The sequence below is a fragment of the Syngnathus acus genome, chromosome 16 (genome assembly GCF_901709675.1).
Source record: "Syngnathus acus chromosome 16, fSynAcu1.2, whole genome shotgun sequence".
In the NCBI taxonomy this organism is placed as follows: domain Eukaryota; kingdom Metazoa; phylum Chordata; class Actinopteri; order Syngnathiformes; family Syngnathidae; genus Syngnathus; species Syngnathus acus.
The window spans coordinates 13786733-13804092 of record NC_051101.1 but is presented as its reverse complement, the minus strand read 5'-3'; the positions used below and the strand labels follow the sequence as shown (position 1 = coordinate 13804092).

The 17360-nt window shown below is 42.9% G+C and overlaps 4 protein-coding genes across 5 annotated transcripts in view; 1 reads left to right on the top strand and 3 right to left on the bottom strand.

The window, feature by feature from the left end:
• The window catches only part of LOC119136397 (cysteine-rich and transmembrane domain-containing protein 1-like), a 20794-nt gene extending 16093 nt beyond the window's left edge, over window positions 1–4701 (bottom strand). Inside the window, exon 1 of the mRNA XM_037274805.1 lies at window positions 4696–4701. The gene's annotated coding sequence lies outside the window, so the exon portion shown is untranslated. The remainder of the gene's footprint in view (window positions 1–4695) is intronic.
• On the bottom strand, window positions 396–2598 carry LOC119136396. Its single transcript, XM_037274804.1, has 6 exons — window positions 2362–2598; window positions 1855–1925; window positions 1296–1498; window positions 1006–1153; window positions 815–937; window positions 396–731 (listed from the first exon to the last, which is right to left on the bottom strand). The coding sequence occupies exons 2-6, from the start codon at window positions 1916–1918 to the stop codon at window positions 658–660; spliced, it is 612 nt and encodes a 203-aa protein (XP_037130699.1). The 5' UTR covers window positions 1919–1925; window positions 2362–2598; the 3' UTR covers window positions 396–657.
• On the top strand, window positions 4365–10299 carry hpn (hepsin). Its single transcript, XM_037274799.1, has 13 exons — window positions 4365–4715; window positions 5008–5117; window positions 6343–6450; window positions 6555–6596; window positions 6829–6958; window positions 7024–7137; window positions 7247–7287; window positions 7395–7560; window positions 8166–8356; window positions 8595–8690; window positions 8755–8897; window positions 9060–9224; window positions 9300–10299. The coding sequence occupies exons 2-13, from the start codon at window positions 5081–5083 to the stop codon at window positions 9342–9344; spliced, it is 1278 nt and encodes a 425-aa protein (XP_037130694.1). The 5' UTR covers window positions 4365–4715; window positions 5008–5080; the 3' UTR covers window positions 9345–10299.
• Window positions 10276–17360, bottom strand: si:dkey-33i11.1 (sialoadhesin). Of its 2 annotated transcripts, XM_037274798.1 has the most exons (18): window positions 17216–17351; window positions 16325–16423; window positions 15966–16077; window positions 15604–15749; window positions 15359–15479; window positions 15155–15291; window positions 14875–14997; window positions 14648–14794; window positions 13756–13861; window positions 13439–13602; window positions 12626–12775; window positions 12428–12559; window positions 11681–11762; window positions 11495–11543; window positions 11340–11426; window positions 11145–11278; window positions 10777–10904; window positions 10276–10504 (listed from the first exon to the last, which is right to left on the bottom strand). In XM_037274798.1, the coding sequence occupies exons 1-17, from the start codon at window positions 17262–17264 to the stop codon at window positions 10796–10798; spliced, it is 1947 nt and encodes a 648-aa protein (XP_037130693.1). In that variant the 5' UTR covers window positions 17265–17351; the 3' UTR covers window positions 10276–10504; window positions 10777–10795. The 2 variants fall into 2 exon arrangements, 1 of the variants encoding a protein (XP_037130693.1); XR_005100732.1 differs by lacking the exon at window positions 10276–10504 and having other exon boundaries at window positions 10779–10904; window positions 11335–11426; window positions 17216–17360.

The following is a 17360-nucleotide window of genomic DNA, read 5'->3' as shown; positions in this document are numbered from 1 at the left end:
CATTGCTTGTTGGTTGGAAAAGAAAGTCAAGGACAGTAGGCCTAAAGCTACTTTTTCCAACGTCACTGACACACACAGTTAGTTGTGTTGTGCTGTTATGGTGGCATTTGCTGTGTTTGTCTCTAAACAGTACGTGGAAGTGCTTAGAGGAGTTGATCTGACAAGCCCGCCCGCCCGCCCGTCAATCAACTGTTGCAAATCCTAGGTAACAAGACGAACCACTCAACTCTCATTCTTGTACTAGACGCACAAAGAAGTTTTAAGGAAGCAGCTGAAGCAACACAAGAATTCTCTCTCTCCCTCCCTCCCGCTGGCTGGCTGATGTGCGTGCGTGCGTGTGTATGTCTGACACAACAGGTGTCACAACACAAATGGAATTGGTCTTTTTTCTTTTTGGTTCATAATTTGTTCATTTTAAACAAAACACCTCCAAGGACTGTCCCACACCGAAACATCTCTGTAACATTCATTTCAACTGATCATTCTAAGAATGTGTCAATAAAACCTCGGAAAAAAATGGCTGATTGTTGTTTTGTTTATTAATATATGTATATTTTTGGGATATTTTACGATGTCTTTTTTTCCAGTTCATATTGGCAGATGATTGGTTTCAAGCCTGATTTGGTAGCCTGATTTACCGTTTTGAAGGTTATGTTATCAATCCTTCTCCTTTTTCTTTTCAACATCTTTGGCTATAATTGAGAGCACGTCATCTTCATCTTCTTTGCGCCCTGCAGGTAAAAAAAACATCGCAACTTGAACAACTTCAAGTAATTGCTCGCCACATCATCACGTCGGTGCCTCTTCTACTTACGGAAACATTTGCGGAAGCCCTCGGATCTTTGCAGAAATACGTACAACAAAGCAAATACCAGGAGGATACCAAAGAAGGCCCCGATAGCGCAGCCAATGAGGATTGCCAAGTGACTGCCATTATCTAAAGAAACACATTCGACATGGAAGATAAGAATGGCAAGAAATGATGGCTGGAGTGGTGGTCCTCACCATAAATTCGTAGAGTGGCAGTGGAGCGGTCCAAATTATTTGGCAGCTGACAAACCACTCTGGTGTTATTGTCTGAATTGGAGGTTCCTTTGAAGGTCCACACAGCCAGCGATTGTCCGTTTTTTATAAGACAACTTCCATAAAGAGCCTATGGAGATACGGAGAAGCCTGCATGCAATTATTAATAATCACGTCTTACGTTTTTGCTGGATCGTAGTCAATTTCTTGCTTAAAATGCAAGGCAACGGGAAGGCACAGATTATTTGTGCATGCTTCTTCTGTTTTCTGACCTGGGGGATATCTTCCACACGGCCACCAGGGCAGGTGAGGCTGTAATTTCCGTGACCCCCGGATAAATTGAAAGTGACGGCGGGAGATGTTTCAGGCACAGCGCAGGTAAACACGGCGGGGTCCCCCACAAACACCGAGACATCCACTGGTGGGATCAAAATCCCCGCTGTCGTGTTGGCGGATACGGTGCTCGCATTTTGTGCTGCAAGGGAGACACGTACCTCACCAAAGTTAAGGCTTAATAAAAGAAAAGAAAAGAAAATTCAATAAAATGCAGTTTTTAAATGTTGATTTGATTTTTTTAAGCGGAAAATAATCTTCAAAGCTACTGTGTGACAAAAAGTACTTGTTCACCTTGTTCAATGAGGAACTGACACATTTTGGGAGTTCATTTTCACTGACGCCCCCCAAGCCAGACATGCTCACTGTATTATCTTTGAATATTTCCATTTGTTTTACGAGAAATATTTAGGTGTGACATCCCGTGCAAAACAATAAGAAGAAGACGCCACTGTAGAAAGTCAAGATCAGCTGTTTCAAAAAAAAGAAAGCACATACCTGATGAGGGTTGAAGGACCTGGATCAAGATCAGCAGCAGCAGCAGGTTCATGGACTTCCTCATCCTCAATCTGTTCAAATGTGGACATGCTCACTTCATAACAACGTTGACAAGTGACAATATTATTCAGTCCTGTCACGCAACCATGTTTCAGAGAAATGGGAAAATAAATGTGTTAGCAGAATGCTATTTTAGCCTGCTGTCTCCATTTTCAATCCTGCTATTGAGGGTTGCGGGCGCTGGAGTTCTCTCGAGCGTATTTTAAAATTGTTCTTATTCAGTTAAGGCAATTGAGAAAAGATTCTCAAAAGAATCAAACAAAGACTAACGATTTGTGAACTTTCATTGTTTGAGTGGGTCAGAAATAGTTTGTTCTGGTCTTCAGGATCAAGGATACAAATAAAATGTTCATTATTTGAAATGGAGCTTTTCAATTTTCCAACTTCATTTCATACAAATCTGTTCAATATAAGGAAGTGAAGGAATCATAATCAAACATAACTGACCTTGAATAAAATCTTTCCACCTCTTAAACGACGATACCGACACCGCTTTGGAAATAAACCCGATCAATTGATCAATGATAAATTAGGGCTCATCAAACAAATTGATCATCTTCCGTCTTCTTCTTTAAGGTGCAGAGCAGAGGATGAGCGTGAGAGCAAAGTCTAGGATTCAAATGAAACATTTGTGCGGTGGAGAAAGAAAGCAAACAGGTTGAGCTGGCTGTGATTGAGATTTTTTTGCTTTTGCACACACGGCCAAGAAAAATAGAGGCAGCGTGTAAACATGCAAGTGGCTCATTAGACAGCCATGATCACTCCTCAGAAGACTTCCTGTTTTTTGAACTTGCTCACCATTTCAATTCAATTGAAACATTTAGTTTTGCTGAAAGATGCTCAGGCTCTGGAATCACTGCAAGACCTCCAATTCATACATTGCAACAAATAGCTATGCTGCCCCCTTGAGGTGAGTGGACACATGCACATTGGCATAAACATTCCGTTGGACGACTTCTACTATTAGCAACACCAACAAAAATACTTCTACTATTAGCAAGGCTTCCGGAGCAGAATGATCTTCATGGGTGACCATTATGGCTGCTAAAAGGAGAGAAACTCAAGCAGAAACTCACAAGTTGAATGGATACAAGAATTGTGAAGGTGATATCAAAAAGGTGATATAATAATAAAAGTAAAAAAGAAAAAGTTGTGACTTGGCCTGTTAAGATGTTTTTGGATTGAACAGCCACCACGCACCTAGCCCTAACCTAACATTGAAAAATATGAATATTTCGGGGCAAGTCATGTCAGTAAGTCATATCAAGTCATAGAAAGTGATCATCAGAAAATTTGAATTCAAATTGAAATGTCGAAAGCTTTTGTGAAATGAATTCCAATTTAAATGCAGAAAAATGTTCTCTTCTCAAGAAGCAAAAGATAGAGGAGGTAAAAAAGGAATGTTGAATGATGAAAATGAAGTAAGTGTTGATGTCCAAAAGCATTTTGTAAACAAGTGTGCCTGTTTTTGGGAGTCACTGTCCTACTGGTTTCCATCCTGATTTGAGTAGTATCCGTTGACCGTTTGTCTTATCGCAACTTGAGAATTTCCATCAACAAGAAGACCCTGCCTGCTCTCTCACTGCTTGTTTAATTGGATCTTTCCGGACGTAACGTCTGAACTTTGATAAATACATCATACAGCTGCTATTAATAGCATGCCCAGTCACTTGAACGCAAACGTGATTTTTTCGAGACCATACGAACCACAATCAGGAGGTAAATGTACGTTTGCTGTCGCGAGGACATTTTGCAAAATCACTTAAATTGTCGGTGAACATTTTGCAAACGTTTGCAAATGACCACCCCTGCCATTTGCTGCCTCCGATTGTTTCTTGCTTGGGCTTGAATTGTCATGACTTTTTAGTGAATCAGAGGAGAGGTGGGTGGGGCGTTCACAGTTCACACAGCTTTCACTATTGACTTTTTGGGCCTCCTGGTTAGCACAGTGCAGAGGTCACAGTGGCTACTGTGAGGCTTTCCTATGGATACTCTGCTTTATGTATGCTAGCTTGATTGGTCCATGTCAATTGTCCATAGGTGTGGATGTGACTTTGTCTACTACATGGTGGACAGCACACCATACAAATTAACATACACATTTTAGTGGCATACAAAACGTATGCTTTCAAATGATAATATTACCGCATAATAATAGTAAAATAATCATGATAATATATTTGTTATTATTATTAGGTCAATTAACAATTGGATTCATTTGAATGACATGATCAACAAGAAAAATATCTTAATATTACAAGAAACAATTTGCCATGTTTTATTCACACGAAAAGCTCATCCAAAAACGAATCCGTTTTAAAACTCAGTTGTTTAGGTTACTCTGCACTCAATGTATACAAATTGTCTTGTGCGCCTAGTGACGCAGTCGCGCGCGCGCGCACGCACGCACGCACGCAGGCAGGCCCCTCCTCTTTTGCCCCTCACTCAAGACGAGCACTTTAGAACGACGCAACTTCGACTAACTAAAGTCATCCGAAGTCATTTTTCGTGCAATTTGCTCTTTCTGATGGTGTGGCACTTTCTATTGCTAGCTGACGCAAGTGCCACAAAAGAAGAAGAAGAAAAAGCCGACGTCCAAAACTTTTTCTGTCTTTTTCAGCGCTTTGGAAGTCAGGTCAGTAACCTGTGAAAGAACCCAAAGGGGGGAAAGGATTTGCATACTGGGACTCAAATATTTTTGGGTCATTTATTATTATTTTTTTTTACACCACTGGACTGAGGCAAATTGCAGTTTAATTCTGAAGGGAGCTGCCAGTACACCTGCTTTCAGAGGAGACAAGGTGAGCCTACTTGAAAGCTGGATTTTCATTTAGAAATAGAAATAGTTACCAAGCGCTAAGCTTTCTTGAAGGCTTAGCCATTTTGTCCCTCCAAATAATGTGCATATGTAAATGTCAGCAATAATATTATCCTGGCCTGCCTATCTATACTTTGTACATTGCTACAAAACTTGGTTTACTACGTATGGAACATTTGAAACTTTTAGGTTCTTAGCCAGTTTCCATATCAGATCTATCCATCCATCCATCCATCCATCCATCCATCCATCCATGTGTGATTTTAATGCCGTAGGAAATCAAGGGAGTTGAGAGGAAAGCCAGGAAGAGGACATCTATAGTTGTCACCGCTCTCCTACTCTGCAGAGATGTATGCGGAAAAAATTGTAAAAGAGGGGAAGATGGGTAAACGCCACACACACACACACACACACACACACACACACACACACACACACACACACACACACACACACACACACACACACACACACACACACACACACACACACACACACACTCATATTCAGATGCTGCATGTTGTCTGCATTTGGAGAGTGTGCAGACATCAGTCCATTTGACTATTGTTAACTATTAACAGATTTGTTCCAAGCCAACTGCTGCTGCTTTACCTCTGTTTGTCAATTCAACATCCCACAGCAGATAAATGATCTATTTACAACGCTTTGCTCTATCCTCAAAGAATGGCATCAAATGAGCCTTTGTGCTTGCAGCGTTGGACACTTCCTTAACTGGCTGAGAAGTTTGTCTAGTGTGCCTGTGAGACGATGATGATGACGTGCATGAAAATGGAAAGAATATTCATGCCGCTGCTGTATTATAAGGCACTGATGTCTCTTGCCGTTGATTTTTTGAAAAACGTTATCTTTGCTGTCAGGAAGCAAGCCGTCTTTGCTGCTGACACATGAATGGCACGTTTCCTATTTAAATTGGAAAGAAATGATGTTGAATTTAGCTAAGCATTAAAAAAAAAAAAAAGCAAAACTGAAAAAACACGGATGAATTAAAAAAAAAAAAAAGATCTTCCCGGATTTCTAGTTTGTTTTACAATCTGTTTCCCAAAGTCCAAATGTCAGTAACAGGTCACAAAGGATATTCACTGCTGGAATATTTCTCATGGAAGTGAACCAAAACATTAATAGCATAGCCAATACGAACTCTCTGGCACATTTTTAGTGTCAAGAACGAAAGTGAAAATTCCTCCGTGGATTTTTGAAAAGACTTGACGTGTGGAAATGGCACGAGACACACCTCTGGTTAAAAATAACCAATGTATCTATAAGCTTGAATAAAGCAGAAACTAACTCGGCAAGTGGAGAGCCACCACACCATGGCTCGCCGTCCATCTCAGGTAGAGGTGGAGCAGACAAAAGAGTTGTTGTTCTCTCCCTCGGCTGTAATTGCCTCAAGGGATGTCCCGAGGGGGAGAAAGAGGAAAAGAATGTCAAGGGAGCAGAAAGATCATTCGTTCTTGTTCCTCACGTGGCTGCCGTGGATTCTTCGCCCGGCTGTATGCCAGAAGCAACTTTGATGGCTATTGACACTGAAACGTGGGAACTGCTGTATGCCATTATTAGTCATTGTTGTGATTGCTATCATTTCTATGCAGGGAACAGGGGGATCTCTCTCACTTGTGTGTTAACCCCTTGCCGCCTGATGGGCGTGTGTGTGATGCTGATGACCTTGGGAGCCATGGGATCAGCAATCTGGGTCATAGGTCAGATATGTATACAAACATGCACAGTGGAAATTACAGAGAAAAAAAAAAATGATGCACTGCCTTACTTGACGTGACGTACGCTTTTCTTATCTCCTCTGCAGTCACGTACTGCTCTGTGGAGGAAGACACAGGATACTATGATGGTAATTTTTTTGGAACCACTTTGACAATGCATGGCATCTAGCACAAGAGCTCTACCAAATCTTCAAACTACAGCCAGGACAAATGATTCAATGAACACTACTCTCACCAAGTCTAACCTCTATAATACTTGAGTGTCATAGTGGTGGAAATGTTGTGATTGATGAGTGAACATCCAAAAATGCTTGAGATTAAAGGCAAAAAGGATGAAGATTTTCAATTCATCCCAAACAGTCCAAGTCAATTCGGCTGACCAACATCTGAGAGTGTTGGACTCGACTCAGAAGAGGTGGCGTCAGGTGTGTTCGTCCTCGGCCAATGAGCTTCTGGCTCGTGTCAGCTGTGCCGAAGTGGGCTTTGTCAGGTGAGAGAGAGCATTTGAAAAGGCCTGTGGTGTGACCCAAAACTAACGGCGGGCCTTTCTTTCAGCGTGGTCAATTACTCCATTACGTCTGTACAAGACGGCAGCGACGGCGGCTTCTTCTGTGTCCGACCCGAAGAGCTACGCTATGGCAAGAAAATTAAAGACTCTTTGTTCCCATGGTAACGACGTTGACATTTCAATTGGATCTTTTTCTTTCCATCTGTACTTTGAAATTCAGATGATGTCGGTTGCTCTTCTCTTAACATGTGTCACCTACGTATGTTGCAGTGACTGCGAGAGCAAGGAGGTTGTCACATTGCTGTGCCAAGGTAAGCAACGTAACATCGATCTTGATCTTTCCACCTTGGTTTTCCTTTTATGTCAAACGATTGCGCTCACGTTTTGTTCAGAAATCCATTCCTTCTTACCCCACCAGACTGCGGAAGGCGGAGTTTTGCAGCAGATCGCATAGTCGGCGGTGTGGAGGCGCGCCAGGGCATGTGGCCGTGGCAGGTCAGCTTGCAGTATGATGGAGTTCATCAGTGTGGAGGTTCAATCATCTCGGACCGCTGGATTGTCACTGCAGCTCATTGCTTCCCCAAGTAAGAGGCGAGGCGAGGCGAGGCGAGGCGAGGCGCAGCGCAGCTTGATTTCATGCATGACATTGACATCATGGCTTATTGCCATTGCTGACAAAAGGAGTCACATTGTGAATTTCAGAATCACAAGTACAAGTCCTAATTCAACAGCTTTACTATTTAAAAGTAAAAAAAAAATGTACTGAACTGCAAAATCTCATGTCCACTAATCATTGTGATAACTTTGCACAATGAAAAAACAAAACAACCAATTATTTTCGCACTAAATCATTTCCTTCTTTTAGAACTCACATACTGAGAGCAATTGATAACTATTTTATTTGAGATTCAATTTGGTCATTCATGGTAGGATAAGAGAAAATGAATTTTTGGAAGTACTCCAGATTGATTTGGCATCATTAGAATTGAAATCAAGCATTCTTTTCTCTTATTAGCATATATGTTAATTAGCCATTAGATCAGACTGCAGACATGAGAATGAATATAGTGTTTGGTTTTAAATGCTTGACACTCAATACACTATTTATTGGAAAAGCTGTTTTCTAAATAAATGTTGAATTCAAATAATAATATCCAATGTCTCTTTTTTTTTTCTCCTTCTTCACTAGGCGCAATGGCTTTATTAGTCATTGGCGTGTATTGATGGGCTCCATCTACAACAAAGCAGCCAATGCCAACGTGGCGGAAGTGAAAACCATCGTTTACCACGGCAACTACCTGCCCTTTGTGGTCAATAACATTGACGATTACAGCAGCGACATTGCTGTGCTTGCCCTCGCTAAGCCCATCACCTTCAATGGTAGGACATAGACAAGGAACCATTTTCTTTCTATACAGGATGACAAACATGCGAAAACATTTGCTTGAGAGCATTTCAGCTTGGTCGTGTGTGCCCTCTAGTGTTCTACTTTATAACTGCATTTCAATGTGAGGCCCAACATGTCTGCCATTCACATGATGTGTAATGCATGATAACACAAACACCACACATGTGTTTTTTTTCTTTCTATAGATGTGTGTTTTTCTGCTGTTTGTAGAATACATCCAACCCATTTGCCTGCCGGTGTACGGCCAAAGAATGAGAGATGGACAGATGGGCACAGTCATAGGCTGGGGGAGCTTAGGAGACTCTGGTGAGTAAAGCACCTCATTATTAACATGACGTCACCTAGGATAAGACTCCGTGATTACGTCCAGGTCACCAAACGGAGGTTCTGCACGAGGTGACCGTGCCCGTCATCAGTGACGCCATGTGTAATGCGCCTGATTACTACTACAATCAGATCACAGGCAGTATGTTCTGCGCTGGCTTTGAGAAGGGAGGTGCAGATGCCTGCCAGGTCAGTGTATGGTGGACACTAACATGTATGGCGGAGCAAAAAGAACAAACCATCCGTCCATGATTCGATATGAAATGCTCTTTGGAACGCGTCGTCGTCATCATCCAATCAATCAATCAATCAATCAATCCGATACGCTTGGCGCTATTGCTTTTCCATCAGGGAGATAGCGGCGGGCCCTTTATGGCCGAGGACCGCTTGTCCAAAAGCAGCCGCTACCGTTTGCTGGGGGTGGTGAGCTGGGGAATCGGATGTGCCACGGCCAAGAAGCCCGGCGTTTACACCACCGTGTCCCGATTTCTGCCCTGGTTATCTACCGCCATGAGGGTAAGACCTTTGTTAACGTCCAGCTGAGCTGTTTTGCACCTGCTCTTCATCTCTTGTTTTTGTATGGCCTTGCAGAACTATAACAACTCACCGGGGATTCATAAAATGGCACGGACATGACTTAGCACCTATGTTGCTACGCTTATGCTTACTGCTTCTCCCACTACAGAGTCAATAGGAATGTTTTGGAAGTTCTCATCTTTTCAGTTCCTGTTGTTGTTGTTGTTTTTTTTGCTCCTTATGTTCCTTATTTCTGCGTTCTAAATGTGTTTAGTACAACAGCCAAAAAGTCAAAGGCGGGCTGACAAAGTGGTGTCCTCTGCTGCCACATTAGCACTTTTATCAGACACTACAGTAGCTTAATAAAAGAATCCTGAAAAAAGACAAATGCACCCTTTGTGATAGACAAAGCCAGGCTCACGTTCACTCTAAAAAATGAAGCGTCTACAAATGCGCTTCTATTCTCTGGTTCTATATCCTATAGCACCAAATGGGAACCAAATGGGTTGCATTTCTAAAAAACCCCATGGTGCCATGTCCGTACATTCATGCATGATATATAGGACTAGTAATGAGAAACCCTGAAGAAGAAGGAAAAGAATGGTGGTGTGCAATGGTGCTATGTAGAGCCAGGGGTGCTCTATCCAACCAGGAGTGCAATATGAAACTCAGAAGCACCTTTATTTTTTAGAGTGTTATTGGACTTTTTTTTTTTTTTTTGCAGCACAGCAGCAGCAGCAAGTAAAGGTAATTTTACCAAGTTGCTCCAAAGGCAATGATGTTCTTACCACCTCCTTCCTTAACTATGTCTGAAGATTGAGGTTAAACTGCTCATATTGAAACCCGTATTGTGTGCGTTTGTAAATAATGCTTGATGTTTTATGTAGCATGTTTTAGCCATTGTTTTACCAATAAAATGACCATTGAGTCATGAATTATGTTCTCAAATATATTTCGTCAAAGTATGTGCTGTAATTACTACCCAAGTATTTTAGAGGTGATAAGAATTTTGGAGGTCATTTATCCACATTTCCCCCCCACATTCTTTTATGAATATCCAGTGATGTTGCTGTAAGAAAAAAGTTACAACTACCCCCGCCCCCTTTTAGAAAGAAACCCAATGTAAAAGATCCTTGCAGAAATATTTGCAACATAAAAAGATGATTATTGTTACCGGCTGTGTAGCTGCACTGTGTTATGAAATGTATTGATTTGAATGTCATCAAAATAAATACTCCACCTTAATTGAAAGGACTTGTAACTGTTAGCCTGCGTAGTTCCTGTCAAATAAAGAAGTCATCATCATAACAACAAATAAACATTCACAACTATGGTCAATTGGAGTGGAGGGATGAAGGACAAACTCCACGTAAGCACAGCAAGAAGATGCAGCAGACAGGAGCGCCTGAGCTTGTGTGGCAGACTTGCTGATCATAATGGTTTTATTGTGGATGTAGTTTACAATGATTATGACCTCGAGTGCATTTGAAATATCATTTTTTGAGCCTCATCTGTGAGCTAATGACATGTCAACTTCATGAGTTGTACTTACATTTAGTGACAAATGTAGGTCAGTGGTGAAAGTGGTGCGACGGCAGCAGAATGGAAACAACTTTCGTCGACTCCTTTGCTTTTGTGTCGCCCCCAAGTGGCAGCTTTTGGACCTGCACCTGCTCGCCCCTGAAGCAGCAAAAGCATATGAGCTCATGAGCACATCTGACTCGCATCATCATTAGCACTTCCTGCACTTTTGCCTTTCAACAGCCCGCAGAAGAATAAAGAAAGCAAAGAACAACGAGATGATGTCGTCGGAATATAAACGTGTTAACACTTGGGCTGCGTTTCAGATGACAAATGAACGAGTAAGAAAGAGCAGAAGATGGGAGGAGCGCATCAGATAAAGCCAGTGAAGCTAAATACCTTGACAATCTGGAGTCGTGGACGGTAACCGATTTGGAGGCAGGGCTGTGGCTTGGAGCTTTTGGGATTGGAGGAGCGTCCTTGAGAGGAACAATTGCAGGATGGGAGCTGTCACTCAAGTCTTCAGGTTCCTCCTGTACAAGAGAGTGGCTGACGTCATGCCATTTGGATGTGATGCAATGTTGCTTACCTTACCGCTATGTCAGACATGAAGGTCTCTCTCAGCGGCACCACTGGTTGGGTTGCCTCATAGAACATGGTGTCTGCCGCAAGCGAAGGCCGCTAAAAGAAACAACGTCTTCTATAAGAACCATCCTGAATCACATGGTACAAGTTGTCCAAGATCATACCTTGGATGCTACTCCAGCTGATTCCATGTCAACTGTGTGCATGTTCTTACTGTGCACAATCAACAAAATAGGATTGATATCCATATACCAATGTACAGATTGACAATGACTTCCAAAGAGCAATTTTTCAACGTTTTGAAATGATGGCCGAAACGAAGGCTTTGGGGGTAAAAAGGAAAAGGTCACCTAATCATAATGGCCACCGTCAGAGTGATGAGCCCAGCAGACACGCCCACCGCCGATGCCAAAGCAATAACCTTTAGTCGTCCTGGTGACGGAAATGGAGAGAGAAAGAGAATGGGTACACGATACGTGTGATCCAAATAGTTCAGCAGACATCCAAATAGAAAGCGATATGGAAAAAGAGCTGTTTGCCAATGTCTAGACCCGACCGAGTCTGGTCTTTCCCGTTGTGATTTCCAAAGGCAGCTCCCCTTCTTCAGCTGTCTCGCCTCTTGGAGTCATTTTCCACAACACCTCATCTCCTCACGCTCCTCCCTCAGCTTTACATGAGTCACAATGACTCATAGAAACAGATGCAACGCAGTCCAGAGAGAGAAATTGGAATTTTTCCTTGCGCTCATCCTCGCAAACGGAATGAAATTTGTCATGACGTAGCTTTCAGTTTCTCTTCCAAACCTACCTATAGGGGAAAATCACTTTTTCTTTTGAGTGGAAAATGTCGGCGGAATGCGCCGCAATGTACGACGTCTTCCAGACTGGAAATGAATGGGACTCACGTGGACAGTTTTTTGTCTGCTGCATTAGCATAGCGCTACCTACCTAACTTTGTTATGATGCACTTTGGTGCTGTCGAACTTTCATTTCACCACTAATAAAGACTTATTGTAATGTGGATCGGAGATGAAATGCATATCTGAGAGAAAGAAACAGAAAGCCATCTGGCAAGGCCCAAAGGGGCGCCGACCGTACCTCGGACTTGCACCGTAAGGACAGGAGAGCTGTGGACTCCCATGCGGTTTCTGGCCTCGCAGTAGTACTGGCCACTTTCTCTCGGCCCGACCTCTGAGAATGTGAACACGGGACCGGTCCGGCTGCCCCACGCTACCTCAGAGAAGGAAATACATCAATGGACGTGTTCATGTAGCAAACATTTTGCCACTCACTAACATTGCACTGGCGCTCCGTTGTGCGTTAAACGATGCCAAGTGAAGTTGTCCACGGCCGGGTTGGCCTGACTGCTGCAGGTCAGAGTCAAAGGCCGCCCGGCGTCCACCACGCTGGAAGGGCGAGCCAGCACTGAAGTGTTCTTGGGAGGATCTGCGTGACAACATCAAGCCACTTTCAGGTTCTGACAAAGCACTCGTCTCAGCTTTCAGGTTCTGCTTTGTAACATTGAGGTTTTAGCAGTTTTTGTGCCCTCTGCAAGTCAAAAGGTGGCCTTTTCTTTCATTTGGCATTTTCGTCGAATGGCACATTTAGAAATGGGCGTTTTGCGCCGTTGTGGGAGTGAACACATCCTACTTAATTGCCAACCCATCCAAGCGGCTCCCCTCATTCCTTTTCAATTCAGAGCGGAAGAGGCGCAGAAGCAGATGGGACTGGTTGGAGTCTGCGCAGAAGATTGAAAGTGCAAGAAGATGTGAATATGTGGAAAGCTGGCTGCTGTGAAGTGGGCGCCTACCTACCTACCTACCTGCCTGCCTGCCAACCCCAATTGTGCGCGCGTCTGTGTTTTTATCACTTACGACGACCACAATTCAGACTGGTGACAGCTCTCTTTGAAAAGTCATTCTGGAGAGATACCAAGTGGAAGGAAAAGATATCCATCCCGTCCGTCTCCGTGACCTCAACCTCATCGAATAACATCTTTGGGATAAATGACAGGCATCCAATTTTTCGGAGCTGTTGGCTTTTCCAGGATGACTTTGTCCCTGAATGATGTTCCCTCCGTTTTAACAAGCACACATGAAAACAACTTACACAGCACGCTAAGAGTGGTGGTATGAGAGGTTTGATGTCCTAATGGGTTCCACGCCGTGCAGTAGTACTGACCAGCGTGGTGAGCACGCACCGAGGGGAAGGTCAAATTCTGGACGCTTCCTTTTGCTATCACCTGCTCTCCTATGATGCGATACCATGCGTGCCTAAAGGAAGATGCCAAGAATCCAAGTCATTGGTAGGACTGACTCTAAATTCATCCGATGATTCGATCTTAATTAAAGATAAAAAAATCATATTAGAAAATAATTGAAAATAAAAGACAGAGCAGATGACTGTAACGCAAAGTGGCTGGCTACCTGCTGGTAGGTGGCTGGGCATGGCTGACACAGCTGAGGTTCACATAGGTGCCTTCTCCAATGTCACCGGGCGGTGTTATCAGCACACGGGTATTTTTGGGGGAGACTGAAAAGGGACAAAGAACACTCTGTGACTTCACATGACCTTCCAGAGATAAACAGGTAGGTAGGTAGGTAGGTAGGTAGGTAGGTAGGTAGGTAGGTAGATAGGTAGGTAGGTAGGTAGATAGGTAGATAGGTAGATAGGTAGATAGATAGATAGATAGATAGATAGATAGATAGATAGATAGATAGATAGATAGATAGATAGATAGATAGATAGATAGATAGATAGATAGATAGATAGATAGATAGATAGATAGATAGATAGATAGATAGGCAGCCAAATAGATGACGGTTTTTTTTTATTCACAGCCTTTGCTCAATACTTTTCTAGTTCAGGTCATGACCCATCATGGACGGCTCCACCTCAGAAAAATGGTAACGGGACGCGCGTGTTTGTTGACCGTTGAATATTCGGACCCAGTTTGTCATTTTCAATCTCATTGAAAACGGCTGTTGTGAAATCACGACTCACTGAACAAAGAACGGCTCCAATAAATCATTACAGTTCTAAAATGAATTTGGTATTCATGCCCACGATGAGGGGATGTAAAACCTCTGACTGCAACTGTGGCTGCGTCTCATCGATTTTGTAGGATTTGAGATTTGGACTTACATCTTAGAATGAACAAAACACCAACTAAAAAAACAAAAACTATGATTGGTGGAAACATTCTAGATCCATTTAATCAACTAAACATGAATACTAATGTTCTCATATCTTTTAGCTGTTCAAACAGTATTTAAACATCGACTCTTATTCTTGCCAATGAATAAAGTGAGCGTGTACATGTCACATTGAGAAGAAGCGCTTTGGAGCGTTCGGTTCCCAGGGAGTTCCGAGCCACGCAAAAGTACTCTCCTCTGTCTGTGGATTTGAGGTGAGAAAGGTGGAGGTGAGGCCCAAAAGTGTCTGGGATGCTGTCCATCTCCATGTCTGTGGACGACACGTCAAGAAGACATCTGTTGAAATTAGGATTCACACGCTCAGAGAGGCGCTTTGAGATTGCGCAATACCTTTGAACCAGGCAAAGCTCTCTACGGGCGGAGCCGCTTCACTACTGCACGACAGAGTGACCGAGCCACCCTCCGATACCTCTCCCGTAGAAGAAATGTGGATGGAGGTAGAACGAGGAGCATCTGATGGAAGAAAAAAAAAAAAAAATCAATGTAAAGCAATCACACGTCCATCCATTTCCTACTATAGCGGGTGTTTGTCCACGCAGCTCCTAATGTTTCATTGTTTTTCTTAATTTGGTTTTATTTCCCAACGCACATTTTGTTTGCAATTACTTACGGCCAAGAGCCAGAGAGAGGGCCGGGGACTGCACATTCTGCGGCGGGATCGGTCGACAGATATACGCTCCGACGTGCGCTCGGTCAAAGCCTTGGATAATCATCCATTTATCATAGGAACCCAGGTTCAGCCCATTCCTGTATTCAAAGCATTTGTTTTTGCTAAGTTGCACACTCACCGCCCGCCCTCCCGCCCGCCCCTCACCTGTACAATGCGAGGCTTCTTCCTGGAGCAGCGCATCCTGTGGCCTGGCAGCCTACAAACACAGTCTCCGCAAAGCCAAACATGTTGGATGGCCTGCTTGGATGCAGCTGGACCTGGAGGTCTGACACATTCACACAAAAGCAAAGTCAACGTGCTGCTTGGACAGACGTCTTGAATTTCATCCGCAGTCTCCCCGTCCGTCACAGCTGATTCAGCACTTTTAGTTGGCAAACAACAACAACAACCTGTTACGTGGAGAGTGATGGTGTCTGGAGAGGTCCATCTGCCCAGTGGTTGGTCCGTCTCAAACCTGAAGTGGTACTGGCCTGCATCACTCAGCTTGACAGCCCGAATTTGGACCGAACAGCTGGAATAGCTTCCACCAATGTAGCTGCAATGCAAAGGAAATACAAATATTATTTATAAATATATATATTATACTGACTATATAAGACTTATTATATGAATATATACATATATATTTATCAATGAAATTTGATGTGATTCTTCCATGAATTGATCGAAAATTCATTCTAAAACAATGATGTCATCAATTCCAAAAATAATGGCTAGTGACAGCCCAGTTGTAAAATCCAAATGGCCTTACCGCGTGCGTCCGCGAAAAGACAAGCCCATTTGGTTTCCGTCTGTGTGATGGCTGAACTCCCTTTGACCATCTGCCGAAACACGAAACCACATGACCTGCTTCACGGTGTGACCTATGAGGATCAAATCAATGACGTGTAAAAGTGCTCACATTACCAGGTCGAGAAATGACAAAGACATAATGATAGCCGCCAATACAAGAGCTGTCTGATGACATGAGTGACAATGCAATCAAGTTTGATTGCAAACACATCAGAGAGCATTTTGTTATTCCTCGCTCTCAACCAGAATTGATGTGATCTTCGTAGGAATGTCGAAGAAAAAAGGACAATTGTACACAACAAGTGCAAAGCGACCTACCTGCTGGATAATCGTAGCGACAGGGCAGCGTAACAGTGGTCCCTGCCCACACACACATCTCTTTTCGGGAAAAGGACACGCTCCACCTGCCTTGGCCCCCTGCGGCACAATGAGATTGATTTTTCTTCTTTACTCAAAAGACTGTTTTTTATTTTCTCACACAGTTATGGATTACATTTTGATTTCCATGTCATCTCTGTGTGAATATTTCATTTGTCAACTACACTCGGGGAAAAAAAGAAGGTCGTCAATCACATTTGCATCAAAGCATATCGGATTTGGATTTTTTCAAATTTGACTACAAACTGTCAAAGTATCATGGCAGCCATGACAGGAGAAGATCTTTAAATAAAGCTCGCCTGCTCTCGTCTATGCATGGATGACAATATAACCGTGGACACATTTTTTCCTTGGTATGAGAAATGGGGAGTTTTCTGGTTTGGAATACGTGGTGTGCTTCAAGACCAGATCCAGTACGTACTTCATTCCAAAACACACAAGTGAAAATATGTCTCCTTGGAGAATAAAGTGTCAAACAGCATCAAATCAAATGGAAGCCATTCTGTACTGCTGCTGCTGCTGCTGCTGGTGCGCTGCTTGCAGCCTGCAAGCTTGCACAAAAAGACAATCAATACTTATAAATAGGAACCTGAGCGTAAAGGCAAGGGCACCTGGATGCGGGACCTGACCTATGTCAGTCACTCTTCCATTTTTTGCTTCATTTCTGATGAACTAAAAAAACACACTCAAATTTGGTTTATGATATCATTCCAATTCATAAATATAGAATTATTATCCGTCCATCAAAACACACCACGTTCTCTTGACATAATGCAAAAAAAAAAAGTAATCAGTTCTAGAATGTGATGGATTGCAGAAATGTTCACCTACCTGGTAAAGTTGTAAGTATCGTGGCCAGGAGTAGCGCACCTGACAACATCTCTGTGACGTCAAAAAGCTGGAGCAGATCAAAATAATCAGAATTCAACCAACGGCATCATGCTAGTTTCATATTCCAAATCACTCACCGCTAATC

Coding starts and splice junctions, on each gene's coding strand:
- hpn (XM_037274799.1), top strand. CDS start 5,081: ATGTATGCGGAAAAAATTGTAAAAGAGGGGAAGATGG. Junction 6,959..7,023: donor GCCGAAGTGGGCTTTGTCAG/GTGAGAGAGAGC, acceptor CCTTTCTTTCAG/CGTGGTCAATTACTCCATTA. Junction 8,898..9,059: donor GAGGTGCAGATGCCTGCCAG/GTCAGTGTATGG, acceptor CTTTTCCATCAG/GGAGATAGCGGCGGGCCCTT.
- si:dkey-33i11.1 (XM_037274798.1), bottom strand. CDS start 17,264: ATGTTGTCAGGTGCGCTACTCCTGGCCACGATACTTACAACTTTACCA. Junction 15,480..15,603: donor CATCACTCTCCACGTAACAG/GTTGTTGTTGTT, acceptor TGAATGTGTCAG/ACCTCCAGGTCCAGCTGCAT. Junction 10,905..11,144: donor CACGACTCCAGATTGTCAAG/GTATTTAGCTTC, acceptor TTGCTGCTTCAG/GGGCGAGCAGGTGCAGGTCC.
- LOC119136396 (XM_037274804.1), bottom strand. CDS start 1,918: ATGAGGAAGTCCATGAACCTGCTGCTGCTGCTGATCTTGATCCAGGTC. Junction 1,499..1,854: donor GGTCCTTCAACCCTCATCAG/GTATGTGCTTTC, acceptor TCTCCCTTGCAG/CACAAAATGCGAGCACCGTA. Junction 1,154..1,295: donor GTGTGGAAGATATCCCCCAG/GTCAGAAAACAG, acceptor GTATCTCCATAG/GCTCTTTATGGAAGTTGTCT.